This window comes from Phalacrocorax aristotelis, chromosome 16 (genome assembly GCF_949628215.1).
Source record: "Phalacrocorax aristotelis chromosome 16, bGulAri2.1, whole genome shotgun sequence".
NCBI lineage: Eukaryota > Metazoa > Chordata > Aves > Suliformes > Phalacrocoracidae > Phalacrocorax > Phalacrocorax aristotelis.
In genome coordinates, this window is record NC_134291.1 from 6507352 (window position 1) to 6535027 (window position 27676).

At 67.5% G+C, this 27676-nt stretch overlaps 1 protein-coding gene across 4 annotated transcripts; it reads left to right on the forward strand.

Moving 5' to 3' along the window:
- The first annotated feature begins 381 nt into the window (after window positions 1-381).
- On the forward strand, window positions 382-26768 carry BAHCC1 (BAH domain and coiled-coil containing 1). 4 transcript variants are annotated; one of them, XM_075111695.1, is made up of 27 exons: window positions 382-538; window positions 2013-2337; window positions 10663-10842; window positions 11954-12076; window positions 12551-14269; window positions 14349-14454; window positions 14556-14764; window positions 14885-15043; window positions 15573-15766; window positions 16080-16437; window positions 16515-17237; window positions 18337-18521; window positions 18635-18771; window positions 18986-19087; window positions 19934-20048; window positions 20133-20376; window positions 20629-20796; window positions 20917-21242; window positions 21462-21569; window positions 21651-21913; window positions 22008-22083; window positions 22163-22271; window positions 22374-22496; window positions 22581-22754; window positions 23117-24261; window positions 25297-25533; window positions 25613-26768. In XM_075111695.1, exons 2-27 carry the CDS (start codon window positions 2163-2165, stop codon window positions 25817-25819), a joined length of 7665 nt encoding a protein of 2554 aa, XP_074967796.1. In that variant the 5' UTR covers window positions 382-538; window positions 2013-2162; the 3' UTR covers window positions 25820-26768. The 4 variants fall into 4 exon arrangements, with proteins under 4 accessions (XP_074967796.1, XP_074967797.1, XP_074967799.1 ...); XM_075111696.1 differs by having other exon boundaries at window positions 20917-21221; XM_075111698.1 differs by having other exon boundaries at window positions 20205-20376.
- Window positions 26769-27676: the final 908 nt, after the last annotated feature.

Consider the following 27676-nt stretch of genomic DNA (forward strand, 5'->3'; position numbering starts at 1 on the left):
CACCCTCCCCTCCCATTCATCCGCCGGGCTTGAATTAGGCGCCGCCGCTCGGCGTCGCAACCCCCGCCGCGCCCTGATTGGCAGGCGGCTGGCGGGGCGCCAGCCTATTGGGAGGGCGCGCTGACGCTAGAGGGGGAGAGAGGGAGGCAGGCGGGGGGAGGGGGGGGGCGATTGGAAAGGGAGCGGGGCGAAGAGGGGAGGAGATTGAGGCGCGCGGGGCGCGAGCGCCGCGCGGCGGCCAATCACGGGGCGCGCGCGCGGGGCACGCGCTTATTAGCATGCGGGGCGCGTCGCCCGGCGGAGTGCGCGGCGTGAGCGGGGAGGCGCGGCGGGGTCCCCCCCCCCTTCCCACCCCCCCCCCTTCCACCCCCCCGATCCCCCCCCTCCCTCCCCCCCCGCCCCCCCCGGTTCCCTTTGCTGCAGGAGCAGCCGGTGCATGGGCAGTGCACGGGCACCGGCAGGAGCACGCTGCGCACCCCGCCAGGGCCGCCCCGCGCCGCCGGGACCGCGCTCGCCCCGCGCGTGGAACGCCCCTCCGGTAAGTAACTGCGATCGTGCGGGTGATTTCGGTTGTTGTTGTTGTTGTTTGGGGTTTATTTTAATTTTTGGCGCTTCGGTTGTTGTTTTTTTTGTCGCCTTAATTATTTTTTTTTGCGTTAATTCTTTTTGCATTAAAATATTTTTTTGCCTCTATTTTTTTTTTTTTTGCTTTTTTTTTTTCCGCGGCATTAAAATAATTTTTTTGCGTTAATTTTTTTCCTTGAAAATTTTTTTCGGCTTTCTTTTTTTTTAATTAAAATATTTTTTCCCTTAAAAACCTTCGCGTTAAAAACCTTCGCCTTGAAAATTTCGTGCATTAATGCATATTTTTTTTGTATTGACTCTTTTCTGCAATAATTTTTTTTTGCATTAATTTTTTTCCACCCTAAGTTATTTCCCCCTAAATTTTTTTGCGTTTTTAAAATTCTAGTAAAAATTTGCTTTTTTTTACATCGCTGCTCTTAATTTTTAATTAAAAAAATTTTTTAATCCCCGTTTACCGGCTGCGCCCGTGTTCCCTCTCCCGGGGCCGCCTCCGCCGCCCCCCAGCACCGAGCGGCCGCGCTCGCTCCGCCGCCCGCCGCGGCCCCGGGGAGGTGCAGCCCCGGCCCGGGAGGGGTCGGGGGCCCCCGGCCGCCCTCGCCGCTCCGCGGCCCCTTTGTTCGCCCCGGCCCGGCCCCGGTCTCCCCGCCGGATCGGGCCCGCCGGCCCCGGCGCTGCCGAGAACAATGCCCCGCGCTGGGCGGGCGCCGGCGGGCGGGAGCCGGCACCGGGAACCGGGCACCGGGGAGGGCCCGAGCACCGGGGAGCGGAGGCCGTGCGAGCCGGGGAGGGGAAGGGGCCGTGCACCGGGGGGAACCGCGGAGAGGAGGGTCCGCGCACCGGGGGAAGAGCGAGAACCGGGGCCGTGCAACGCGGGGGAGAAGGGACGGCGCCGTGCTCCGGGGGACGGGGCCCGGGCACCGGGGAAACACCGGGGAGGCACCGGGGAAGCCGATGGCAACCGGGGTAAAAGGGAGCCCGAGCACCCGGGGAAAATAAGGGCCCGAGCAGCGGGGAGCATAAAAGAGCCGAGCGCCGGGGCAAGGACGGGGCCGTGCACCGGGGGAGGAAGGGCCCGAGCGGCGGGGAACCGGGCCCCGGGCGTGGGGAGAATAGCGAGCCTTGCAGCGGGGGAGCGGGGCCCGAGAGCCGGGGGACAGGGGTCGTGCCCTGGGAAAACGGGGGTGTGTGTGTGTGTGTTCTGGGGGTACGGGGGAAATGGGGCTGTGCTCCGGGGACGGTGGGGAAATGGGGGACCATGCTCAGGGGCTACTGGAGAAAAAGGGGGCTGTGTACTGGGGAGCAGGGTGCTGGGGGAATGGGGGTTCACACGCGGGGGGGCTTGGGAACATGGGGGACGAGGAGGGGTCGTAACCCCCCGGCCTGGCCACGCTCTCACAACCTCCTTTTTTTTTTTCCCATCGCTGTAGGAGCGGAGGATGAGTCGGGAGCCCCGGTGCGGAGCGCGGCACGCCGCCACCGAGCCCAGCCCGCCGCGGCGCTGAGGATCGCCGGCCGCGCCGAGGAGCCGTGTCGGCGTCCCGCCGTGGGCAACGCGCAGGCGGGTGGGTGCCCCCGGCATGGACGGCCGTGACTTCGCGCCCCCGCCGCGGCTGCTGTCGGAACGGGGCAGCCTGGGCCACCGGCACGGCACGGGGCGCGTGGCGGGTTCGGCTCACGGTACCGTGCAGCCCCCTGGACACTTCCAGCCCACCAAGTACTTCCCCGCGCCCATCTCCATGGCCACGCACACAGGTCAGAGGGGCCGGGGTGGCGGCATGGGGGGCCGGGGGGGGGGCGCGGGAGCCCGGTGCACCAGGGCGGCTCGGCCTTCCCTTTGTGCTGCGCCCACTGTTGCCGCGCCCGGTGTTTTTGGGGTGTGGGTGTATGGGGGCTCGCGCACACGTGGGACATTTCCCCGCTTGTCCGCTCTGTTGGAGCGGGAGGAGCGCAATCTCCGGGCCGGGCCGGCGAGATCCCGGTGCTTGAACAAGGAAGCGCTTTCTGGGCAAACAAGGAGGCCGTTATGCGCAGGGCCAGCGCGGCGGTGCCGTGGTGCGGCTCGGAAAGGCCAGCAAACCCCGGCTCTGTATAAAGCGCCGAAGTGTCAGGGTGAGAAGGGGTTTGCAGCGCGTGCGTTCGGCTCTGCAGCTGGTGTCCTGCCGGAGACGGACAAAGCGCGGCGCACGGCCGAGCACGGCACGGCCAAGCGTGCCGGCACCGGGATGAGGCTCGCTGGATCCGGCCGCTGCGCTGGCATCCACGGCGTGCGCTGCCCGTTTGGCTTTGTCTGCAGCGGCGCGCGCGGATGGTGCTCGGCTGCAGCCATGCGGGGTTAAAGCGGGATGCCTAAAGCGGGGTGCACAGTGTGGGGTGTGGGGGGGGTGGGTTTGAGGGTGCAGGGGCGGCAAGCGCAGCGGGGAGCCGGTCTGCTGCTGCTGAGCTCCGGGACAGAGCCGAAGCGGGAGCAGGGCCGGATCCGGTGTGCGGCATGCTGGCTCGGCACGGCGCAGCCCGGGGCCTCCAGCTTCCCGCCGGTGCAGGCGGTTTTCTCACTGCAGCACGGCGGCGGCGGCAGCGCCGGTTATTGTCGCCGCCTTGATGAGCTGTGAATACTAATAAAATTATATCTGCTTTAATGGGATTACAATTAGTGCGTGGATTAGGGCGGGGGGCACGGCCGGGCCGGCACGGGGGGGAGGCGGTGGGGGCCGAGGCTCCTGGAAGGAGGCGGAAAGCGGGGGGCACTGGGGGGGTGCTGGGGAGGCGGCACCGGATCGGGCCCGCGGCTGGGGCGGTTTCGCTTTGTGCTGGCAGCCCCCACACTGTGGCGGGGCCGCTCAGGACCACCACCAGGCTGGGGGGTCCTGCCCTGGCCTCCCCTGGCTTTGGGGTGGAGGGGGCCTGAATGGGGGCTCAGTGCCCATCCCCGGGGTGGGGGACAAGGGTTGGGGCTTGGCCCCTCTCCGGCTTGTAGTGGCCTGGCGGGGGGACTCCTGGGGAATGCTGGCACTGGGGTGCCGCTGGTTTGCCTCTGGCTTCTTGGTGTGGTGGTGTCACTGTGGCGGTGGCCGGACCCTCGCACCCGCCGGGGCCTGGGCGACACATGGGAGCCCAAATGCAACGGAGGTTGTTAAAATAACATGGATCAGGCTAAAAATACCCCAGCAGAAACTCGCCTTAAAAAAAAAAAAAAAAAAAAAAAAAGGAGAAGCCAAACCCAACAACAGAAAGAGCTAAAAATATTCCCGGCTTTGGCAGGGCCGGTGCAGCCGGAGCTGTTCCCGGCGAGCTGCGCTCGGAGGCTCCCGCGCGTACGGGAACGTTGCTCATGCGAATAAAAATGATAATTTCGTGCCTGGCGCGGTGATGGGGCTGGCGGGAGGGGGGGTCCCCAGGCCCAGCACCCCGGCGTCCCCGTGGCATGGCTGTGCCATAGGGCTGGGAGCCATGGCAGCGTGCGGAGCAGTAATTAACGCCGATGATTGATAATTACCCCACCCAGCAAATAAAGCCAGCCCGTGGTTTGCTGGGCGGCGGCGGTGGGGCTGGCGCGGCACGCGCCAGCCCCAGGGCACCACACCGGCTGAGGGGGCTCCGGCCACGCTCCCCCAAATGGCTCCCGGCAGCGGGCCGGACTACACCTCCCAGGAGCCTTTGCCGGGGGCTGGAGGCTGCCCTGGGAAGGGGAGATAAAAACTGTTTAGCTTGATTTTATTAAAGCCATAATTCGGGGTTGCGCAGTTATTGCAAACAAATGCTTCAGTTTGCGTCTGGTTTTGGCACTGGGACCATGCAAATGATGGCGCGAGACGGCACTGGGGGCCAGAGTGTGGGGAGCTGTGGCCCTGCCCAATGCTGGGGGGTTGGGGTGGGGACAGGGACCCCCGGAGCTGCCGGGAGCCCAGGCCGGGATGCAGTCCCACACCCCAGTCTTGTTGCTGGTGGGGGCACAGCCTGGCTGGGGGCCACGGTCCCACTGCCCCGGCACACCCACACCGACCCTTGTGCTGAGTGGGGCTGGGGGTCCCAATGCTCCTGCCACAGGCAGGGGGGCGGGAAGCTTTGGCAGAGGCTCGGCTGAGCCTGAGCTTTATGCTGGGGCCTCAATTTTTGCCCTTCTGACGTTTTTATGGACTAATATATAGTTGAGATCGTGCCGGGCTGTTTGTCACTGTGGCGGAGCCCTCGGTGCATTGCAATGTATAACAGCACCAGCGGGGGCTTGCACAAGCGTGCCGGGGCTTTGCCGGGAGCACCGCTGCTGCCGCGGCGATGCCGGTGTGCAGCTTGACCCCAGGGATACCGCTTTGCAAACCGGTGCTGGTTTGCATCCTGGTGCGGGTGTGCAGCCTGGCTGTGGCAGTGCTGGTTTGCATCCCGGCGCGGGTGTGCGTGCCGGGGCGGTGGACGGGGCGGTAAGCCGGCGGCGTGGCGCTGGTGGCTGGCTGGGCTCCCACAGCTGTCCCCCTCCCCGGATTAAGTTTCAGGCCAGGCTCAGGCCAGGCACTATGAGGTTCCCCGGCATGGGTGGGGGGGGGAATGGCGGGGGGCAGGTGGGGACGGTGGCCCTCGGCCGGGGTGGTGACGTGGGGCTGGGTGCCAGCGCTGCAGCCACTCTACATTGCAGCTTCCTCATTAATGACTGAAGATGGGGTCTGACAAGGGGCTGGGAGGCCGCGGCACAGCACCGGCACGGCTCCAGCGCGGCCGTGGCACGGGGGCTCCCCGCTCCCCATCTTGGCACCGCGTGCTAGCCCGGCCGCGCCGCTGCATGCGCTGCATTTTAAAAAGTAGGTGTCAAAGTTAAAACAGATTTTGAGATTAACTCGTCTGCTCCTCGTTAGCCACACTTGTCCTGGGGTGGCCGGGGACACACACACACACGTGTGAGTGTCCGGTGGGAAGAGCGGGCTGCCGAGAACCCCAGATCCTGTGGAATTACCCTGGTTTCATCTGTTTGTTACCGATTAGCTGGATCTGTGCGGAGACGCTGCTGCGTTCTGGGGCCCGGGAGGACGGGAAGCCCGAGCAGCCGCACAGTGTGATCCGGGCAGCTGCCGGGAGCCCCGCTCACTGCCAGTAAATGCAGTGATTGCCCCAAACTGGGTAAATGCAGTGAAACCCCCAAATTGAGGGGGTGTAGAGAGGGTCTCAGCGCTCCAGGCTGCAGGCACCCAGCCTTTGCCTCCCACCTCTGCACTCCTGGGGCTGCCTGACCTGGGGGAGGGTCCCATGCCGGGGGGGGAGGTGGGGGCAGCGCTGCTGGCAGTGCCATCACCGGGTTCTGCGGGCCAAGCGCTGTGTGTATGGCAGACTTGGCTGATCCCCAAGAGGGGACTGGGGGTGCGGACAGGCTCCACGGAGCATTTGGATGCTCCTGTGGGCACCCCAGGCCCCTTGGGAACCCCTGGCCCGGACTGTCCGTGTCCCCCCGTGCAGTAGGTTCCTCTCCTGGTGCCAATGGCAGTGATATGCAAGAGCCGAGCTGGGAATTACGGCATAAAATAAAAATAGCAGTATTTGGCGATTCGGTGACTCTGCAGAGATTCACACAGGCTGTGCCCCCCACCCCCCCGCAGTAAATAAACACTCACCCAATAATCTCATTCTTGGAGTTCTTCTTTATCCGCTCTGTAAAACAAAACAGATGGGCACAGCGCGGCCCTGCCTGCCGCCCTCCCTGCCTGCTGTTCTGCCTGCCCGCGGCATCACCCTGGGGCAGGATCTGACCCTGCTGGGTGCTGGGGTCCTCCGGCCCTGGGGGGAGGGAGGGAGGGGATGAGTCCTCCTCGCAGCCCCTCAGACTTGCTCCCTCCCGCTCCGTGCACGGCAGCCGGGGCCCCCGCAGGTGCGATGCTTTGCAGGGGTTCATGCGGAAGATGGGGTCACTGTGGGCTCCAAGTTTGGGGGTGTCTCCAGAAGGGGGAATTTGCTTGGCCTCCGTGGGACACCCGGCACCCATGGGACTGCGTAGGGTGGGACACCGGGACCCCCTGGGCCTTCCCTGGCTTCTCCGCAGCCCTGGCCTGTGCCGGGCCTGCGGCTGCTCCCAAAATGGCCTCTGGGCTTTGCAAGGCGCATGCATCTGGTGTGCAAGTCGTGCACCGGACATGCAAGTTCTGCGTGCCGGCCGTGCAGGCAGCGTGCACCAAACAGTGTGCGTCAGTCGTGTAAGGAACATGTATGGAGCAGTGCGCGTCAGCCGCACGCTTCGGCCGTGCAAGGAGCAGGCACCAAGCAACGCGCGCCGGCCGTGCAGCCAGCGTGCACCTCACGAGCCCCGTGCAAGCTGCGTGCACCGTCCTCGCGAGCCCCATGCAAGCAGCGTGCATCAGCCACGTGAACCCCGTGCAAGCAGCGTGCACTGAGCGGTGCGTGCACACACGGCCCCAGCGAGCGAGCAAGCGTGCGGCAGCGTGCAGCCTCTCGGCGGCTCCAGCCTCCCCTTCCCTCCATCGAAAGCCGACAGCTTGCGAGTGGCACTTAGCACGGAGTGACTGCCGTGTGATTACCCATCGGATAACGTTTTAATTGTACTTCTGGCACTCTGTCAAGCTAATTTGAACTGCATTTCAATATTACGGCATTTATTTAGTGCCATAACAATATGGATTAATCTTAAATTATAACACCGAGGAAATTATATTACACTTATTTCCTATTTGCCAAATATTTAAAGGGGCCGTGTGTGTTGCAAAGTGTGGGGGCGGGGGTGGGGGGGGCCCAGGGGCCACATCCTGCCTGTGTCCGGGGACCGGGGGTGGCACCTTTGTGGGGTGCCTGGCTGTGGGGACGTGGTGCGGGAGGGTCCCTGCCAGCTCCCGGTGTCTCTGCATGCGGCCCCGGTCCCGGCCCCGCTAGGAATGTTCCAGCCCCGAAATAGCCGAGGGAGTAACCCAACCCTGCACCCCGCGCACGTCCCTGCCGCTGCGGGGACCCGGGGGCTGTCACCTTGCTTGGGTGTGCCCATGGCTTTGGGGAGCTTCAGCCCCCCCGCCTCCCTCTGCAAAATGGAGCCCCTAAATATCAGGGTGCAGCCATGTGCCTGTGCTGGGGGGACTGGTGGGGTGTAGCCCCAACCTTCCCAGAGTCTGGGATGGGGGGCCAGGGACCGTCTCCCTTTCCTGGCAGCGCCGCCTTGGGGGCCCTGCTGCTAGCCCCCCACCCAGAAACCTGCTGGGCTGGAGCAGCTGTGGCCGCGGTGACCCTCCCCGGGGCCATGGCCCCCCCGCACCCGCCCTGGCCCTGCTTGCTGGCGGGGGAATCTTTCTGTCTTCCCAGCATATTCCCATCTGTGCCGCACTCAGTGTGGGGGTGAAGGGTGGGTTTGGGGGGGGCAGGGAGTGCCCCTTGCCACCCCCTTGGTCCCACCAGTGCTCATCCCCCCAGCCCACATCCCCCCCAGCGCTGTCGCTGCGGTTGAGCTGAGACCTGGCATGTTTGTCACACGTGTGACCCGTTGCGGGTTTGGGACCAAGGCAAAAAGGCCCCCCCCCAGCTGCGGTTTGGTGGTGATGAGGGGGAAGTGGCTTCACGTCCCTCTTAACTCTTTCCTCGGGCTGCCACCTCCCCCCAGCCCTGTTTGGCGGGTCCTGGGTGCTGCCAGCACCAAAACCTGCCAGCACGTCCCCACCCCCTGCCCTGCCTCAGTTTCCCTGCCCGCAGGGTCTGGCTCGGCGTTGGGGAGAGCATGGCGGGACCAGGGCTGTGCCAGGGCCGTTGTGGGGTGGCCGGGGCCAGCGCAGTGCCTGCTTGGCTGTTCTGGAGCTGCCAGAGTTCCCGGCATGGGCATGAGGTGCAAAGCCCTGCACAGCCCCCAAAACGCCTCCAGGGCCAGTGTCCATGGCCGGGGCCACCCTTCCCTCCCCGCTGGCACCCGCCATGGGGGATTTTCTTGTTGGCCGTGCTGGTGCTGGAGCTGGGAGCGGTGTCGGTGGGGCTGACTCATGGCGCTGGCCGCGGGGAGCCTGGCCAGGGAGTTCCCGGCTGACGCTGCCGGGGGATGCTGGGGGGGGCCGGGGTGGGACCCCGCTGCCCATCTGCCCCATGGTGCTGCGTCCACCCTGGCGTGGGGCTTCTCTGGCACTGCCTGCTCACGGGTGAGATGAGTTGTGCACGGTTTTGGGGACCCTTCCTTGCCCACACCGGCACCACCGTTGCTCTGACTGCGCCGTGCCGTGCCACGCCATGCCAAGCCGTGCCACGCCAGGCTGAGCCATGGCAGCGTGGGGCAGGGCACGAGTGCGCGAGGGACCGGGGCGAGCATGCAGGCGGGCGTGCAAGGCGAGTGGGAAGACACGGCTAGCTGTGGAGCCAGCGTGCGCTGGGGGATCCGGCCGTGCCAGTGGGCGTGAGTCAGCGGGTGGGAGGTGTGGGGAACGGCGGCCGCAGCCCCACCAGCCCCGCTGGGACACTCCGCGCCAGCCCGGCCCCGCCGCCATCAGTGTGGGGGGGGTTATTTTTTTTTACAGCCTGTTTCACAGCTTCCAGAAAAGGCTCGTTCTGGAAACCTCGGCTTCCTGCCCAGCGCAGCCGCCCGGCACGCTGCCGGCTCCACACCCCGCGGTGGGGTCCCCCGGCACGGCCGGGGCTGGAGGCGCACCGGGGCAGTTGCCCGCGGGCAGCACCGGGCACGACTCCACCGGGATGCGTTGGTGCAACCAGGCCAACTGGCAGGACGTGCCCACCCATCCCAGTGCATGCTGGCACAGGGGGAGCAGCGTCCTGCCCCGGGGGCGCGTGGTGCCAGTTCCCAGGGCCGCAGGCAGGGTGCGGCCGTGCCCCCAGCCCACACGGCCCCTGCCCGGGCTCAGCCCCCGGCCGGCCGGCACAGGAAGGAGCGAGCTGCCTGAAACCACATCCCCGACACTCATCCCAGAGGCATCCCAGAGGGATTAGCCGGGGAGCGTGGGCCGGCTTAGAGAGCAAAGCATCGCTTCCTGCCCCGGCCGGGCGGCTGGCCAGCCCGGGCTCCTCCACACCGCGCCATGCCGAGCCGTGTCGGGGAGGGGGTGGGCGGCCGCGGCCCCGCCAGCCCACGTCGGCACACACATGGACACGGAGAACAGGGCTGCGCAGTGTGGGCCGGACAGTGCTCCCTCCCTCCGGCTCTCTCCTGCCCGCCCGGCCGCTGGCCACTGGCTCCAGTGTTTCCACCATGATCTCACAGTTTGGCCGGAGTGGGGAGCACTGGCCTGGGCCTCCCCAGGGGGTGCTGGGACCCCCCCTGGCTGTGGGGGAGGCCACCAGGGTCAGGGTGGAGGCTGCTCCCCTGCCCTGCACTTCCCACACTGGGCCTGTCCTCCCCACACGCCTGCTCCTCCCTGCACATGGGTGCACACATGCATGTGTATGCGCATGCACACACATGCAGTCCTGCCCGCAGCCAGTGCCACCCCTGTGGTGTCCTGGCCCTGGGGAGCTGCTGTCCTAGTCACAGGCAGCTGTCTCCATGTCCCCAGCCTTCCTGCCACTACCTCCTGGGTGCTGGCAGGGCTCTGGCTGCTGTGGCTGGCAGCTGCCCGTGCTGGGAGCAGGATGGCCTGGCTCGCCCTGCCACGGCACGGCACGGCACAGCCTGAGCCCTGGGGAGGTCAGGCTCGTCCCGGCACTGGGGCCAGCTGGTGTCCACCAGAGGCTCAGAGCTGCTGCTGGAGTCAGCGGGAGAGCAGCAGCGTGGGGAGCCACACGCGTGTGCAAAGCCTCCCATGCGCCGGCACATGTGTGTGCCCAGGGCATGCACACAGGGTCAGGGCAGGGCACTGGTGCCCCTTGCATGGCTCTGCTGTGCCTCGCACGCCCCGATGCATGTGTGAGCCGCGTAGGGCTGAGGGGACACGAGGGGTGAAATCGCGCAAGGGACGTGCGTGCTCAGGGAGTGAGAGGCGTGTGTCCGTGGGAGATGCGCGTGCACAAGCAGCGTGCATGCACGAGGGATGCACAAATGCAGTGTGGGCTGTGCACAGCCCTGCAGCAGATATGTGCACACGCGTGTGCACGAGCAAGCGTGGTGGTAGGGTGGGCGTGCAAGGGAGGGGCGCGGGCAGCCCTCGCTGACTCTCTCCTCTCCCACTGCAGCCGGCAGCGGCCTGATGGGGAACGCACCCGCCTCCTCCTTCATGGGGGGCTTCCTGAGCAGCAGCCTGAGCTCGGGGGCACCCAGCCACCCTGCTGGCCCCGCCACCTCCCCCCCGGAGCCGGCTTTCCGCGGGCCCCACTCCGGCACCTCCCAGATCTGGTTCTCGCATTCCCACGAAGGTGAGTGGGCGCCGGGGCAGGAATGGGTGGCCGCAGCCTGGGGCGGGCAGGCAGGGTGTCCCTGCGGGGTGTCCCGGTGGGATGGGCGGAATGCGGCCAGGGCTCTGCCCAGTGCTGGTGGGTGACATCCAGCTGGTGCCCATGCGGTCGGGGTTCGGACCTCCCAGGCACTGGCACACAGGGTGGTCATGGCAGGCAGCCGGCACGGGCACACAGTTGGCACACAGTGAGCTTCGGTGTGGTGGCAGCAGGGGGCAGAGTGCCCCACAGACCCCCCCCCGTGCATCCATGGGGACCAGGCTCAGCCCCCCTATAGCTGGGGCTCAGTGGGGTCCAGAGAGGCTTGTGCCAGGCTGCAGACCCCCGCCCCGAGCATGAAACCTGTCTGAGGCCAGGCCAGCTTGTGTCACTGGTGATGAACCAGGGGCCATGCTCCCCTCCCGTGGAAGGGACCTCCGTGCTGGGGCAGGCTGTAGCATGGGGACCCCCGAGGCAGTGCGTGCAGCCCCAGTTAAACAGACACCCCAGTGCAATGGGAGCGGGGGTCCCCCCGCAGCCTGGCACGGCCCCCGGCACCCCACGGCATGCCGGTGTCCCCGTCCCCACCTGAGCGGCCGGAGCGAGGGCCGACAGAGTTAAGGAGCAGGGAGGTGGTATTGGCGCGGGGCCCTGGCAGCCGGCCCAGCTGGTAGTTTGACCGGCTGCCAGTTGGCTCCCGGCGTGCCGGGGCCTGCACGGCGCGCCGGGGGGGTGCGGGGTGGGGGGGGGGGCCGGGCAGCGCACGCGGCTCCGTCAGCGCAGCGCCCATCGCTGATGGACAGCTTGTCCGAGCGCGCTGGCTAATGAGCCTGCAAGGGCTGTGCCGGGCAGCCACGATGTGGCCACTGCCACCATGAGCCTGTGGGGTCTCAGCCCAGCAGCAGCTCCATGGGGAGGTTGTGGGGGTCCCTGGCCCGGAGGAGATTACAGGCTCTGGCAAAGTGTTTATAGCCAGAGCAGTGTGTGGCTGGGCTGCTGCGGTGCGCTGAGTGCCGTAGCATGGCACAGAGGTGCCGCTGGGGTCCGTGTCCCTGTGAGCACGCCCTGGTCCCCCTGACTGCCGTGCCCCCAGCCCCAGGGTACCCCCGCTTCTCCGGGAGCCTGGCCTCCACCTTCCTGCCCATGAGCCATCTGGACCACCACAGCAACAGCAACGTCCTCTACGGCCAGCACCGCTTCTACGAGAGCCAGAAAGGCAGGTACCGGGGTCCCGGCACAGCACCGCGGTGCCACTGCAACCTCTGGGCTGGTCGGGGTCTCCCACGGGGGCACATGTCCCCAGCCGGCAGGGGATGGCAGAGAGGCTGCCGGTCAGAGGTGGGGGGCTCAGTACCCAACCCCAGTGCCGGCGCTCAGCGTCGGGGCCGGGGACTGGCGGCGGAGCGAGCGCCAGGTCCCCAGGGAGAAGCGGGGCCGGCGGGTGTAGGGTGGTGGGCACCCGTCCCAGCCGCCGCCGCTGCTCTCGCTTTTCACAATATTGTGGCGGGTGCTTAATAGGGAGCATTGTTTGGGTGGGAAAGGGAGGTAATTAGGCCGTGCCTTCCCCTGGTGTTCCTCCCCTCATTAGCAGGGAGCTGGCGTTGGCACGGCTCTAGCCCCGGGTGCCCAGACCGCACTGTTGTTTGGCAGGGGGGGCTGCAGGGGGCTCACCCAACACCCTCCCCTCCAGATAATTTCTACCTGCGCAACCTGCCTGCCCAACCCACCCTGCTCCCCACTGGCCATGGCTTCCCCGGCATTGCCCGCGCCGCCCCTGGGCCCCCCGCTGGTTCCTGCAGCCGGGAGCGGGAGGCGGGACCCCTGCCCAAGACCCCCAAGGACTACGACCGCTTCCTGGCAGGCAAGGAGAAGGTGGGCAAAGGGGACCCCAAGGAGCGGCCACCCGAGGAGGACCCCAAGGAGCGGCACAAGGCGGTGCTGCCAGTGCCACCGGAGGGGCACTGCAAGGAGGGGCTGCCCCCACGGGGAGCCGTCGACAGCCGCCCCAAGCACCTCGCATCCTGCCTGCTGGGCGCCAAGGGGCTGGAGGGCGACGCCGGCCGCGCCGTGCTGCCCAGCTGCGCTGGTAGCGCCCTGCCCCGCGCCGGCCGCTGCAGCGCCAAGGAGCAGTGCCGGGGCGAGCGGGAGCCGGGCGCCCCCGAGGCCCCCCAGCCCTACGGCGAGTGCGTGGAGCGGCGGCAGATGCTGCACCACGCCGTTTCCTACACGGTGCCCGCCGGGCCGGCCCCACTCGGCCCCGCCGCCGGATCCTTCCCCTGCCTGCAGCTGCACGCCGGCTCCGAGGTGCTGTGCCCGCTGCCGGAGCCGGCCGGCCGGGAGCTGAAGCTGAGTGGGGCCACGCTGGTGCCCTCGGTGGGACACCTGACGGACAAGAGCCGCTCCTTCCAGGTGGCGGGGGAGGCCGGCGGGCTGGAGCGTGCCGAGGGCAAGGAGCGGCACGCCGAGGTGGGGGCCGAGCCCCCGGCCGCTTACGGCGGCCCCTTCCACCACCCGCTGAAGGCGGAGGGCCCGGTGGAGCGGCGGCTGGAGTGGGGGGGTCCCGGTGCCCGGCTGAAAGGGCTGGAGTACCTGGGGGGCGGGGCGGCTGAGGGGCCCCCCTTCGCCAGCCGGGGCCCGGCACCCAAGGGTGCTCTGGAGAAGGGCTACTTTGAGGTGCCGCCAGCGCCTGACTGCTCCCGCGCTGCTCGCCCCGACCCGCTGGGCGTCCGGGTCGGTCCCTCCTGCTGCACTTTAGAGAAGGGCCCCCCCAAGGACCCCCCGCTGGGGCCAGGTCCCCAGAAAGTGGCGCGGATCCGGCACCAGCAGCACCCCGAGGCAGAGGTGGCCAGCACCGGCTCCGAGGGCAAGCGCAAGCCCCTGGAGCTGAGTGCCCTGGGCTACGGCGGACACCCCCTGCCCCCCTGGGGCGTGCAGGGCCAGGGACCCCCCCTGGCCGTGGCGGAGGAGCGGAAGGGGCCTTACCTGGACCCCTTTGGCACGAGTCTGCAGCAGGCTGCGTTGATGACTCAGGGTCCGGTGCTGGGCCAGGAGGTGCCAGCCGCCCCGGATGAAGTCTCGGCCATGAAGAACCTGCTGAAATACAGCAACCAGGCACTGCTGGGGGGGCAGAAGGGCCCCCCCTTCGTGGGGCTGGGGGGCATCAAGGGCAGCTGCGCCCACCAGGATGCCAAGTTCCCCCCGGGGAAGGGGCAACCAGAGCTGGAGCGGCCGGACTGTGCCCGTGGCCGGGAGCATGACGGGCTGGCCCCCGGCGAGGGTGAGGTGCGGCAGCCACCCGTCGGCATCGCCGTGGCCGTGGCCCGGCAGAAGGACACACTCGGACGACCTGAGCCCTCCTACGGTGGTGGTGGCTCCGGGCGGCAAGGTCGGGCGGCCACTGGCATCAAAGGTAGGGCCCGGAGTGGGACCGGGGGGTGGCAGGGGGCTGGCAGCGCCACGCTGATGCCTTCGTCCTGTCCCTGGCACAGCAGGCACTGCACGGCCCATGCATCTCATCGACCTGGAGGCAGAGGAGGAGCGGGGCCGGCTCTGCGAGGAGCGTCTCGGGCTGCCGGGGCGAGAGCTCCTTCTCCAGTAAGTGCCGTGGTGGGGGCACGGGGGGGTCCCTGCCCACCAGGGCTTGTCCCCATGGTGCCACGCTGCCCCACACCCCCTGTCCCCCCCTCTTCCCACAGGGATAACAAGGACCTGGTGGAGTTTGCCCGGATGCATCCGTCTGGGGGCTGTCCTGGGGAGCTGACCCCCCACCTGATGATCGCCGGGGGCTCCTCGCTGCCAGCGGGGCAGCTCGGGGGGGACCCCGCTGCCCACGCCCACCCGGCACACACGCACTGGCTGCCCCGCACCCGCAGCCCCTCCATCTGGATGGGGGGACACTCCTACGGTCAGTGCCGCCAGCAAACTGGGGGAGCTGTGGGATCGGGTCTAGCTGGGCATGTCCTCCCCAGCAGTGGGGTGCTGCCCCCCCAGCCCCAGTGCTGACAGTCCACCCCTGGCCCCACAGGTATCGGCCACCCCGCACTGCACCAGAACCTGCCGCCTGCCTTCCCCGCCTCCATGCCCAGCACCATGCAGCCCGTCTTCCCCCTCTCCCAGGACCCCCCTGCCCAGCTCGTTATCCTGCCCACTGAGCCCCCTGCCCACGGCACCCCACACACACTGGGTGAGCCTGGGACAGGGGGTGGCGGCGGGCACCCCCTCCTTTGTGCTCGGGCGGGGGGTGGGGACTGGGGTACTTGGGGTACTGCTGTGGGTTTGGGTCTAGGGGTGCAGGGGTGGGAGGTGGGGGACCCTTTGGGTGCTGCTGTGGAACTAGGGTTGCAGGGGTGGGAGGTAGGGTCCCTCGGTGCTGCTGAGGGTGCAGGGGTGGGAGGTGGGTGATCCTGTGGGTGCTGCTGGAAGTGCAGGGGGAGAAGATGGGGTCCCTCTGGGTGCTTTTGGGGGTGCAGGAGCGGGAGATGGACGTCCCTGCAGGGTGCTGTTGGGTGTGCAAGTGAGAGATGGGGGCTCCTGTGAGTGCTTCTGGGTGTGCAGGAGTGGGAGATGGCGGGTTGCTGCAGTTGCTGGAGATGCAAGGGTGGGAGATGGTGTCCCTGTGGGTGCAGCCAATGTTGCAGGGCTGGGGAGGGCACTGCTGGGGTCTGCAGGGTGACCCCAAGGCAGGTCCCTCGTTGACCCCCTGCTACTCGCAGCCGACGTGATGGACCAGGCGTCACTGTGGCCCCCGATGTACCCAGGCCGGGGCCCTGGTGCCCACCTGCAGCACACGGGGCAGCTGCCCGTGTACTCGCGCTCCCAGTTCCTGCGGCAGCAAGAGCTCTATGCCCTGCAGCAGCAGCAGCGGGCAGCCCAGGCCCTCGAGATCCAGCGCCAGGCGCATGTCCAGGTGCCCACAGGGCTGGGGGCGGTGGTGGTACGATGGGGGCTGGGGTGCAGGTTTGTGGGGCTGGGTGTGCAATGGGATGTGGGGCTGGAATGTGAGGTGTTGCTGTGTGAGATGCATGGCAGGGCTGGGGGATGCAGGGCAGGGCTGGGGGGCTGGGGCCAGGCAGTAGGGCAGGGGCTGGGCTACATGGTGCTGGGCAGGGCTGTAGGATGCGGGGCTGGGATGTGGGGCAGGGTAGTAGGTGCTGGGCAGGGCTGGGGGGCAGGGGCCGGGCAGTGGGGCTGGCATGTGCTGACCTCAGTGTCCCCTGCAGCGGAAGCCGGAGGAGCAGCCCCTGGAGCTGGAGGATGGGGGTCCCGAGAAGCCCCTCAAACCCTCTCACAAAGCAGTTGCCTTAAACCCCCCAGCCAAGGGCCTGTCCTCAGCGGCCTCCGGGCCCCCCAAGCTGTCCCCTTGCTGCCACTCTCCAGCCCTGCGGCACCCAGCCAAGTGTCCCGTGGCCCTCCCCGCAGCCCCCTGCACTTTACCCGTCTGCCCTGCTGCCAGCTCCGCCGTGGCCCCCCGCTCCCCGGCCGACAGCCCCCTGCCCGTCCAGAGCAAGGGCAGCGATGGCGAGGACAAGCGCGGAGAGGGGCAGCCGCCCCGCGACTACCCCAAGTCCCTGGAGCCAGGTAGGACCAGGGCGGTGAGGAGGAGGGTGCTGGAGGTGCCAGGGCGTCCCCACTGAGCAGTACCTGCTTCCCCACAGACCTGCCCCCTGGCTACAGCTACCCCGCTGCCGGCATGGGCTTCTCTGAGGCGCACTCCGCTGAGCCGGCCGACCCTGACACTATGCACGCCGGCTCCCCGCCGGCTGAGCCCGAGCAGTCCCGGACCTTCAGCCCTGCCGGGGAGGTGCTGCGGGAGCCAGGCCCCCCACGGGAGCCACCGGCCGGGGGGACGATGGCTGAGGGTCCCGGGGCGCTGCTGCACCGTCACCACCTCCTCCTCACTCCAGGGCCCCTCTGCGGGGAGCGGGGGCCGACCCCGGCCGCGGGCACCACTGAGGAGCGGGCACCGGTGCCCTTCGGGGTGCGCCGAGAGGCAGCTCCGGGAGGGCCGGAGCAGAGCCCACTGGAGCAGCAGCACCCAGTGCCCGTGGCGGGGGCCTCCCCACTGCCCCCCACCCTGGAGGAGGAGGAGGAGGAGGAGGAAGAGGAAGGTGACAGCGATGGCTCAGACCCAGAGGGCAACTGCGATGAGGAGGATGGTGACAGCCCCAGTGGGCGACAGGGCTGCCTGGGCGGCCTGGAGGCACTGATTGCTGCTGGCATCGACCTGGGGGAGCTGCCGGCCCTGGGCTCGCCTGGGGAACCTCCCCCGGCCCCCCCTTCGCCTGCCCCTCATGCCTCAGGGATCCCCGGGATCGCCCTGCTCAGTGAGCTCGCCGACCTGGAGCTGCGCCGGCGCCGCTGTGACCTGGCCCTGGAAGGTGAGCGGCCCCCCCCATGCCCCACAGGACCTGGTGCCCCACAGCATCCCATTCTCCTGGTGTCCCTTGCTCCCCAGTGCCCCCGCCCCCTGGTTGTATGGCCTGGTGTCTCCTGCCCCCGGTGCTGTGCTGCCTGCCCATGGGGGTGCCCAGGGGGTGCTCTGTGCAACAGAGGGGTCGTGCAGTGCGCGTGCGGTGTGTGCAAGGGTGGCGCTGCTCTTGCACGAGCTCTTGCACTAGCAGAGCTGGGCAGTGCCTGTGTTGTGCAGCCGAGAAGGGGGCTGCGTGTGCATTTTTGGTGCTGCATGCGTGTTGGCAGCGAAGGGCTGCGTGCCCGTTTGCAGCGTGGGGCTGCGTGCAGGCTGGCAGCAAGGAACGAAGGGGCTGCGTGCGGTGCCGGTGGTGCGGTGCCCAGCAGCAAGGCCGTGCTCGTGGCCCCAGGGCCGTCGCTGGGGCTCTGCTCCAGCGCTGGCTCCAGGCAGGCGCCGGGATTCCCTCCCGGCTCGGCTTCCCCAGGGAATCCCGGGGGCCCCGGCGGGGAAGGCCGTCCTGGCGCATCCCCAGCGCTGCTGCAGGCGGGTGGCGCAGGGCAGGCGCGTGGCAGCGGGGCCTCGCGTGCTCGTTGCTGCCGTGGCCGTGCACGGCGCGGGGCCGTGACGCTGTGGGGCAGGGAGGTGTCCGTGGGGTTCCGCTCCCCGCCGCTCGCCCCGCCGCAGATGGGGCGGCCGGATGGGGTGCGTCACCGTGTCCCTCCCAGCTCTGGCCTTGGCTCCGCTCGCCGATGAGTTCATCCCTGGCTGCCGCTGCGCGCCCGGCCCCCCCCAGCCCCACGGCCGCCCGGGGATGCTGGCCATGCTGCGCATACTGTGCGCCAGCCCCCTCTCTGCCACCACCCTCTGTGTAGCCCCAAGGTCACCCCGGGGTACCCCGCTTATACATGGCACCCCACGACACCCCCTGCCCCACGGACGCCCCTCCTCACCCCACACGGCCCCAGTAGTGGTCCCGGTGCCACTGTGGTGTGCAGACACATGAGTGGGGCAGTGCAGGGGTCCAGGGCACATCCCACGCTGGCCCCACTGACTTCCCATCCTGTCAGGGGAGGACGAGGACCTGCTGGCCTTCAACCTGCAGAACCTGGCCACGGTGGCAGCTGCCTGGTCACTGGTGGAGGCAGCCAGCCGGGAGGGCAGCCCACCCGCGCTCAGCCCCCTGCCCACCTCCCCGCCACCCCGCGCCCGTGTCCCGCGCCGCAAGTACACCTGGACGCCCAAAACCAAGGCCGTGAGTGTCTCTTCGTGTGCGGCTGGGGTGGGAGGTGGGATGAGTTGTGCCTCGTCTCAGCCCGAGGGCCGAGGCTGCTGGCGCTGCAAGCTGCCTGCCGCCCCGGCCTCCAGGTTTGCCCCCTGAAAGCAGCCATCGAGCAGCTCAACACGCAGGAGGTGGAGGTGCGGATGCGGCTAGCGGAGCTCCAGCGCCGCTACAAGGAGAAGCAGCGGGAGCTGGTGAAGCTGCAGAGGCGGCATGACCACGAGTATGTCCCCATCCCCATCTTTGTTGGGTCCCTGGGGGGAGGCAGCCCACGGGAAGGGGGGAGGCCAGGGAGGGAGCGCCCTCTGCCAGGTGGGACAGCAGTGGCAGTCACTGGTGTGATGAGTTTGGGGCCGTCCTCAGCCCGGCTCGGCGGAGGGGCACCGCCTGCGGTGGCCGCGTGGCTCAGGGTGCCCCCGGTCTTGCTGCGGCTGCAGGCGTGACGAGAGCTCCCGGAGCCCGGCACGGCGTGGCCCAGGGCGGCCGAGGAAGCGCAAGCACTCCAGTACGCCGGGCAGGGCCGAGAGCCGCAAGGTCAAGTGAGTGACCGGCGCCGCGTGCCCTCCTTGTCCCGGGGGATGGGCCACCACCAGCCCTGCTGCTGGGGGGTCTGGCCATCCTGCCGTGGGGGTGGCGGTGCTCAGGGGCCACCCCACCACATTACCCCCCCCCATCAGCAGCAGCTGCGTTTCGGGGGGTCCGGCCGCTCGCTCCGGTGTGCTCCTGTTCTCAACCTGGTTGCGCATGGGTGGGGGGGGCTCGAATGGGCGGCAGCACCATGTCCCCCCTCCCTCTGCCGGCCACGGGAGCAGCATTGCATAAAAGCCTCTTTATCTGCACCGTATAAAGCCATTGGTCACGCTGCAGCGGCGTTCATCGCTGCCGGCGCTTTATTATTACCCATTAGCCGCCCGGCGCAGCCGTTTCCCCACTCCCGGGCCCTGTATAATTGTCCTTCTCCACTACAAATTGCCTCTCCCGACAGGCCCATTTGCATAAATCCTCCGAGCGAGTCCAAACACGCTCGGAGCGCGTGTGCGCGCGCGGCCCCCGGCCCCCCCGTTCAGTAATAACAGTTAAATCTGCGCTAAATGGTTCCTTCAATTAAGACGGAGGGGAAGAAAAAAAAAATTAATCTCTAGGTTTGTATGTCACAAAACATTAGTGAGCAAGTGAAGGTTACGGGCGAGGGGTGGGAAAGAAGGCGGGGAGCTGGGGGCGGCCGGGGGGTGCAGGATCAATCTGGGAGATGTAGGATATGGCTGGGGATGCAGGGTCCCACTGGGGGTACAGGACTGATCCAAGGGGCGCAGGATCCAGCCAGGCTGCGGGATCCGTCCTGGGGGGTCTGGCAGGCGCTGTGCCCATGCTGTTCTCCCCGCCAGGGCGGTGAAAACCAGCCTGTCCCTGCTGTGTGCTGAGCTGCGGGGGGACCCAGAGCCCAAGAAGAAGAGGAGCAAGCTGACCGAGGCGGCATTCGGCAGCCTCAAGGGCTCCCCGGTGAGTCTGGACCCACCGCTGGTGACCGCCGCCCCAGGGCTGGGGGGATGCCGGCCCCCTCCCGAGCCTCCCTGTACCCCCCAGGAGAAGGTGCGGTGCAAGAAGAGCAGCTCGCAGGGCAAGCTGGCCTGCAAGGTGGCTCACAAGGTTTCACAGCTGAAGCAGAAGGTGAAGAGCAAAGGGCTGCCCGCCGGCATCAGCCCCTTCCGCCGGAAAGACCCGAACCCCAGCGGCCGCATCCAGAAGAAGCTGTCCCGTCCCAAGAGCTCCAAGGCTGCCAAGTACCAGCCGCAGGATCCCGACTCCCGCCAGCCTGCGGGCTTCAAAGGCAAGGCCGGCACCGTGCTGGGGATGCAGGGTCCGGCACGGGGCTGGGGGTGCAGAGCAGGTGCCAGAGGGCCAGGCCCAGGGGGTGCATCCAGCTGCAGGTGTGGAGGGGTGGCTTGTGCCAGGGAGTCACACGGGGTCTCAGCTCACCCCATCCCACACAGGGAAGCAGCATCTCCCTGGGCATGGAGGGGGGTGCAGGGGCTCCCCCTGGGTGTACGGGGTCCCTCATTGCTGCCCCCTTCTCTTGCAGATGAGCACGACGGGGACACAGACAGTGAGGACGACGGTGATGATGAGCCGGGCTTGTCCCTGCTGCCCTCAGTGCCTGTGGCCGTGCTCGGACCCTCCCCATCCTCCGTGGTGAAGATGGAAGCCAACGAAAAGGCGAAGAAGAAGAAGGAAAGGCAGGGACTACTAGGTAACAGGATCACCCCACAGGGATCCTAGTGGGACACAGGGGATGGAGACCCCCTGGGTGCATGCTCCGGGGCTGGGTGGGCACCCACAGGGTGCCATGAGCCCGGTCCCCCCTCTACAGGGCCCTGCCGCCTCGGCAGCCCCGAAGGAGAGGTGAAGATCAAGCGGCGGCCGGTGAAGCCGGGGACTGGCAAGCTGGAGAAGGTACCGGCGCGGCGGAAGGCGGGTGGCTGCGAGGGGGGTGGCAAAAAGAAGCTGAAGGCCAAGCCCAAGGAGAGCCTCCGGCCACCAGCCCCCAGCGGCCCCAGCGCTCCGACCCCCACCGGCAGCCTTTTCGCTGGCACCGACCCCCGGCACTTTGGGACGAGGGACGAGGGGGCTCGCCTAGCCAGCGAGAGGCTGAAGAAGGCCACGCGCAAGAGCAAGGTGCTGCAGTCAGCCCTGAGGGTGAGCGTGGGGGCGTGGGGTGAGGGGCACCCACAGGATCACGAGGTGCAGAGGGATGGATGCAGGGTTTGCATGGGCTGGGGTTGCTGAGATGGTCGGGAGCACCCATTGGCCCGTGAGGTGCGGAGGCTGGGGTGGTTGGGAACCACCGGTGGGCTCCAGAGGGCTGGGGTCACTGCGGGGGGGGCCGTTAGCCAGCTGTGACCCCGCCTTCCACAGCGGAAAAATGGGGCGCTCTCGCTGGCCCTGTCCCCCCGGAGTGCCAAGACCATCCTGAGCAAGGGCAAGAAGCTGGCCAAGGTGAAGAGCAAAGTGGCCACCAAGCAGGTGAGAGGCAGTGGCCAGACTCCCGCCCCAGCACGGCACCCCCCTGTGCCCCCCACCTGCCTTCAGCTCCCTCTCCCGCAGTGCAAGGGCCGGGCGGTCAGCAAGCTGCTGGAGAGCTTCACCGTGGAGGACGACTTCGACTTTGACGACAACAGCAGCTTCTCAGAGGAGGAGGAGGAGGGGGGCTGCCTGGCGGGGGTGGCACGGGGGGGACACCGCTCCCCCCTGCCCCATGCCTGCGCCATCCAGAAGGAGGATCTGCGGGACGGGCTGCACATCCTCATCCCCAAGGAGGACAGCCTGCTCTATGCTGGCAGTGTCCGCACCATCCAGCCCCCCGACATGTGAGTTGGGGGTCAGGGTGGGGGTCCCTGTCGTGGGTGAGGGTGCCAGGGCAGCTGGGTGGGTGCTGAGCCCCCCTCCATGCTCCCTCCCCAGCTATAGCATCATCATCGAGGGCGAGCGGGGGAACCGGCAGCGCATCTACTCACAGGAGCAGCTGCTGCAGGAGGCGGTGAGCAGGGCGGGGGGCCGGGGTGGGGGTCCCGGTGGGCAGCGCGCCCTGCAGAGCCCAGCACGCCGCTTCCTCGCAGGTCCTTGATGTCCGGCCCCAGTCGCGCCGCAGCCTCCCACCGGGCACCCGCGTCTGCGCCTACTGGAGCCAGAAATCCCGGTGCCTCTACCCAGGGAACGTGGTGCGAGGTGAGGATCGGCCACAGGCAGCCAGCAGGACGGGGGGTGACCAGCAGGGCATGGGGTGTTGGGGACCCCTGCCCCATCCTGACAGCACTCCCTATGCCGCAGGCTCCTCCAGCGATGAGGAGGAGGATGACCCCGAGGCGGTGATGGTGGAGTTTGACGACGGGGACACAGGGCACATCGCCGTCTCCAACATCCGTCTGCTGCCCCCCGACTTCAAGATCCAGTGTGAGTGGGCTGGGGTCGGGGCCGTGGGCAGGGGGTGGGCAGTGGGGCAGCGGGGCTGGTCCTGACCCCACACTCTGCCTGCAGGCACCGAGCCATCCCCCGCGCTGCTGGTCTCCAGCTCCTGCCGGCGGACAAAGCGGTCGTGCAGCGATGTGCCCCCGCCCGGCGAGCTGCCCCCCAGCCTCTGCCCGGACCGCCATGACAGCCCCGAGCCCCCCAAGAACTCGGGCAAGAAGGCGGCCGGCAAGGAGAAAAGTGGTATGGTGGGGGGCTGCCAGCCATGGACCACCTACCCCTGGGGTGCCCAAGGGAGGCTGGTGTGGGGGATTGCAGGCTGTGAGGACGGATGCTGAGATGCAGGGAGGGGAGGGGATGCAGGGAAGGATGGGGTGCAAGGGGTTGGGAGCAGGGTATGGCAGGATGCAGGGAAGGGTGCAGGGCTGGCGGGTGGAGGAAGGACCGGGATGGTGCAGGGTGCTGTGGTGACAGGGGAATGGAGATCAGGCAGCAGGGAAGGATGTGCAGGGATGAGGCCAGTCCTGGAGCACACCCCTGCCTCCCTCCGTCTGTCTGTCCATCCTCGTGGCCGCCGGCCCCTCCTGACCCCCATCTCCCACCAGGCAAAGCTGCAGAGGTGCTGTCGGGCAGCAAGGCGCCGGTGCTGAGCGACCCCTTCCTGGGGCGGCGTGGCGGGCCGCTGCTGAGCTGGTCGGCGGTGGCACAGACGAAGCGGAAGGCGGCGAGCAAGGGCACGGCCGTGCTGCAGAACCTCTTCCAGGTCAACGGCAGCACCAAGAAGCTGCGGGCCAAAGAGGCCATCTTCCCTGTGCACCACCACCACCACCTTGCCACCCCCGTCTTCGGCAATGGCTTTGGGGCCGACTCCTTCAGCCGCATCGCCAGCTCCTACGCCTCCTTCGGGGCCGGGGCTGGGCTGGTGCTGCCGGCTGCCCAGAAACTCCTGCGCTCCAAGAAGGCCGAGCGGCTGGAGGCAGAAATGGGCAAAAGCAGCCGGAGAAAGGCAGGCAGTGAGTACCTGGTCAAGCTGGACCACGAAGGAGTGACGTCCCCCAAGAACAAGAACTGCAAGGCCCTGCTGTTGGCTGAGAAGGACTTTGGGGCCAAGCTGGAGCGGCCCCTGGCCAGCCACGGCTATGCCCACGCGGCTCTGGCAGGCAAGGACAGGAAAGGGCGGGCACCCGTGCACCAGCTGCCCGTGGGGCTGGCGCTGCGGAAATACTCGGGCCAGGCCGAGTTCACCCTGAACTGCGACAGTGACTGCCACAGCTCCTACTCAGACATGGACGAGGACGAGGAGGCGGGCGGGCTGGGCGCCGACGTGCCCTCGCGCTTTATGACTCGCCTCTCAGTTTCCTCCTCTTCCTCGGGCTCTTCCACCTCCTCCAGCTCCGGCTCCATCTCCACCTCCAGCCTCTGCTCCTCCGACAATGAGGATTCCTCCTACAGCTCCGAGGACGAGGACTCCACGCTGCTGCTCCAGACCTGCCTCTCCCACCCGGTGCCGGCGCTGCTGGCGCAGCCGGAGGCCCTGCGCTCCAAGAGCGGTGCGCCGCAGCGCTGCTTCCTCACCAAGGCCGCCGCCGCTGGCCCCAAGGCCAAGCTCAAGCGCAAGGAGGCCCTCAGCTTCTCCAAAGCCAAAGAGTTCTCCCGGAGGCAGCGCCTGCCCTCGGTGGAAAACCGGCCAAAGATCTCTGCCTTCCTCCCCGCACGCCAGCTCTGGAGGTGGTCGGGGAACCCCACGCAGGTACGGCCGGCGCCCACCGCGGGCACCCACTGCTCAGCACAGCCCGGGGGACGGAGCGGGCACGGCACCCGTGGGCACGGGTGTATGGGTGCATGGCAGGGTGCATGGGAGGGTGCCTGCATGCATGGGGCATGGGCGTGAGTGCAGGTGTAGGGCGCATGGGTACACAGCAAGGTGTCTGGGGAGACAGGGCAGGGGGCATGGGTGCAGCTGTAGGGGTGTGTGGCTGCTGGAGCGTGTCCAGAGATGGACAATGAAGCTGGGGAAGGGTCTGGAGCACAAGTCTGATGGAGGAGCAGCTGAGGGAACTGGGGGGGGAGCCTGGAAAAGAGGAGGCTGCGGGCAGACCTTATCGCCCCCTACAACTACCTGAGAGGGGCTGAAGTGAGGTGGGGGCTGGTTTCTTCTCCCAAGTCACTAGTGATGAGAGGAAACAGCCTCGCGTTGTGCAGGGGAGGCTTAGATTGGGTATTAGGAGAAATGTCTTTACTGCAAGAGCGGTCAGGCCCTGGCACAGGCTGCCCAGAGAGGTGGGGGAGTCACCGTCCCTGGGGGTGTTCAAAAACCATGTAGATGTGGCACTTCAGGGCATGGTTTAGGGGGTGTTGGGTTGGCAGTTGGCTTTGGTGATCCTAGAGGTCTTTTCCAACCTCAATGATTCCTTGATTCTATGGCAGGGTGCAGGGTGCATGGGGTGGAGAGCATGGGTGCCTGGCAGGGTGCCTGTGTTCACAGGGTACATGGGTGCATGGGTACAGCAGAGTGCTTGGAGATACAGGGCCGGGCACCTGCATGCAGGGGATGTCAGCATGGGTTTGCTGGGCGTGGTGCCTGGGCACACAGCACAGGGTGCCAGTTACACCGGCTGTAGCACTTGGGTGCACGGGGCAGGATGCCTGTGGGTGCACAGGGCTGGATGGGTGCTGTGGGAGCATCTTGGCCTGCTTTCCTCGGGTGCCTGGGGTCTGGCGGGGCGGGTGCATGCGGAGTCAGGGGGTCTGTGCGCCATCCCTGACCCCCTGCTCTCCCTTGCAGCGGCGGGGCATGAAGGGCAAGGCGCGGAAGCTGTTCTACAAGGCCATCGTGCGAGGCAAGGAGACGCTGCGCATTGGGGACTGCGCCGTCTTCCTCTCGGCCGGGCGGCCCAACCTGCCCTACATCGGGCGCATCGAGAGCATGTGGGAGTCCTGGGGCAGCAACATGGTGGTCAAGGTCAAGTGGTTCTACCACCCTGAGGAGACCAAGCTGGGCAAGCGGCAGAGCGACGGCAAGGTGAGGGGCGAGCCGGGGAGGGGGGTGCCACGCCAGTGAGGGTGGGCCGGCCAGTGATGCCGTCTTGTCCCCACTGCAGAACGCCCTGTACCAGTCGTGCCATGAGGACGAGAACGACGTGCAGACCATCTCCCACAAGTGCCAGGTGGTGGGACGGGAGCACTACGAGCAGATGACCCGCAGCAAGAAGTACCAGGACCGGCAGGACCTCTATTACCTGGCGGGCACCTACGACCCCACCACGGGCCGGCTGGTGACCGCTGACGGGGTGCCCATCCTCTGCTGACCCCCCGTGCCCACCCCGGGCGCCGGGAGGGGGATGGGGACGGGCAGCCCCCCCTTCCCGTGCACCCCCTCTGCCGCGGGGCTCCTTCCCGGCAATTATGCAAAGCCTGGGGTGGCTGGGATGGACGTGGGGTCATCATTGTCGTCGTCGTCGCGGGGGGCGCGGGGGGGGGCTCCCCTACAAGCCATACTTTCCCTAGTACCTCTGACTGTTTGCCAGCAGGTGAAGCAGAAATCAGGTGTGTTGTTCTATTTATTTTGCGTGTAAATATTGTATTTCTTCCGGGAAGTTTTATGGAAAACAGACAAACCAACGAAAAAAAAGCAACAAAACAAAACAAAAAAAGAACAAAAAAAAAAAAAGAATAATAATATGGGGCAGGGTGGGGTGGGGTGGGAGGGGTCGCGTTTCCGTTTCAGTGCACTGTTTCCCCCAGCCTGGCTGGGACGAGGACAGCGGGGGAGCTCTGTATATAGGGGGGACGCGGCGGCAGGGCGGGGGGCTTGGCCCCCCAGCATGGCTTGGGCACGGAGGCGGGCAGGGGTGGGCTGGCGGGGTGGCTCTCCCAGCCCCCCCCCCCGCCCCCCCAACCCGGGGGTCCCATTGCCACAGCTCGGCCCCAGTGCAATAGCGGGGCGGCCGCGGTGCTGGCGGACGCTGGCCCGTCCCGCCGAGCCCTGCCCGCCGCTACCGCCGCTGCCCCGCGCTGTAAATGTGTACAGGCCGCGCGGCGGCGGGGGCTTTTCCAGTGTAAACACTAAAAAATACACAAAACAAGACAAAAAAGACCAAAAAAAATTTAAAAACCAACAATAAAAAAAAAGGAAAAAAAGGAAAAAAAGGATTAAAAACACAAAGGTTTTATGAACAGCAAACTCTATGTAAAGGCCTTTTAGTATGGAACTTTTTTTATTGATAACTTGGCTTATGAATAAATATATGAACCGTTGCTGGCGCCGGCTCTGCTCTGCCTCAGTTTCCCTCCTGATGTGGCCACCCCCAGCTGCACCCCCAGTTGTGGGCACCCCCAGACGGATCCTGCACCCCGTTATGGGCACCCCCAGAGGCCTCCCCAGCTCAGAGCGTGCAGGACAGGGCAGGGTGTTGGGGCCGTAGCGCAACGGGGTGAGGGTGAGACCCCTGGGTGCCGCGTTCTGCTGCCACCCTGTCCCGGTGGCACCTCGTCCTGCTGGCGTGGGCAGGGGCTGCGCCTCGCAGGGGGCGTGGGCAGGGCTGGGGGGACCCAGCTCTGGGGGGAGTGAAAGGTGGAGGGCAGCATGAGGGAGGAGGGGGAAGGAGGAGGGGGAAGGGGCTGCTGGAGAGGGGAGGGAGGCTGCAGGAGGGTGGAAGGTGGATGCAGGCAGGATGCAGGCAGGAGGAACCTGCCGACGGGGGAAGGGAGGCTGGGGGGGGGCAGGGAGGATGCTGCAGGAGGGATGCAGGCAGGACACAGGAGGCTGCAGGGAGGAGGAAGCTGCAAGCAGGACGCTGCCGGCAGGGGGGATGCAGGTGGCCGGGGGTGCGGACAGGTGCAGGCAGGGGTACCGGCAGGGGGGTGCAGGCAGGAGTATGGGCAGGAGGATGGAGGCGGAGATGCAGGCAGGAGTGCGGGCAGGGGGTGCGGGCGGGGGTGCGGGCGGGGGTGCGGGCAGGGGGTGCGGGCAGGGGTGCGGGCGGGGGTGCGGGCAGGGGGTGCGGGCAGGGGGTGCGGGCGGGGGTGCGGGCAGGGGTGCGGGCAGGGGGTGCGGGCGGGGGTGCGGGCGGGGGTGCGGGCAGGGGGTGCGGGCAGGGGGTGCGGGCGGGGGTGCGGGCAGGGGTGCGGGCAGGGGGTGCGGGCGGGGGTGCGGGCGGGGGTGC

Excerpts from the sequence above, each read along its gene's own strand:
- BAHCC1 (XM_075111695.1), top strand. The coding sequence starts at position 2,163 with ATGGACGGCCGTGACTTCGCGCCCCCGCCGCGGCTGCTGTCGGAACGG. Across the intron at positions 20,377-20,628 it reads CCAGCCTGCGGGCTTCAAAG|ATGAGCACGACGGGGACACA; the intron begins GCAAGGCCGGCA and ends CTTCTCTTGCAG. Across the intron at positions 21,914-22,007 it reads ACCATCCAGCCCCCCGACAT|CTATAGCATCATCATCGAGG; the intron begins GTGAGTTGGGGG and ends CTCCCTCCCCAG.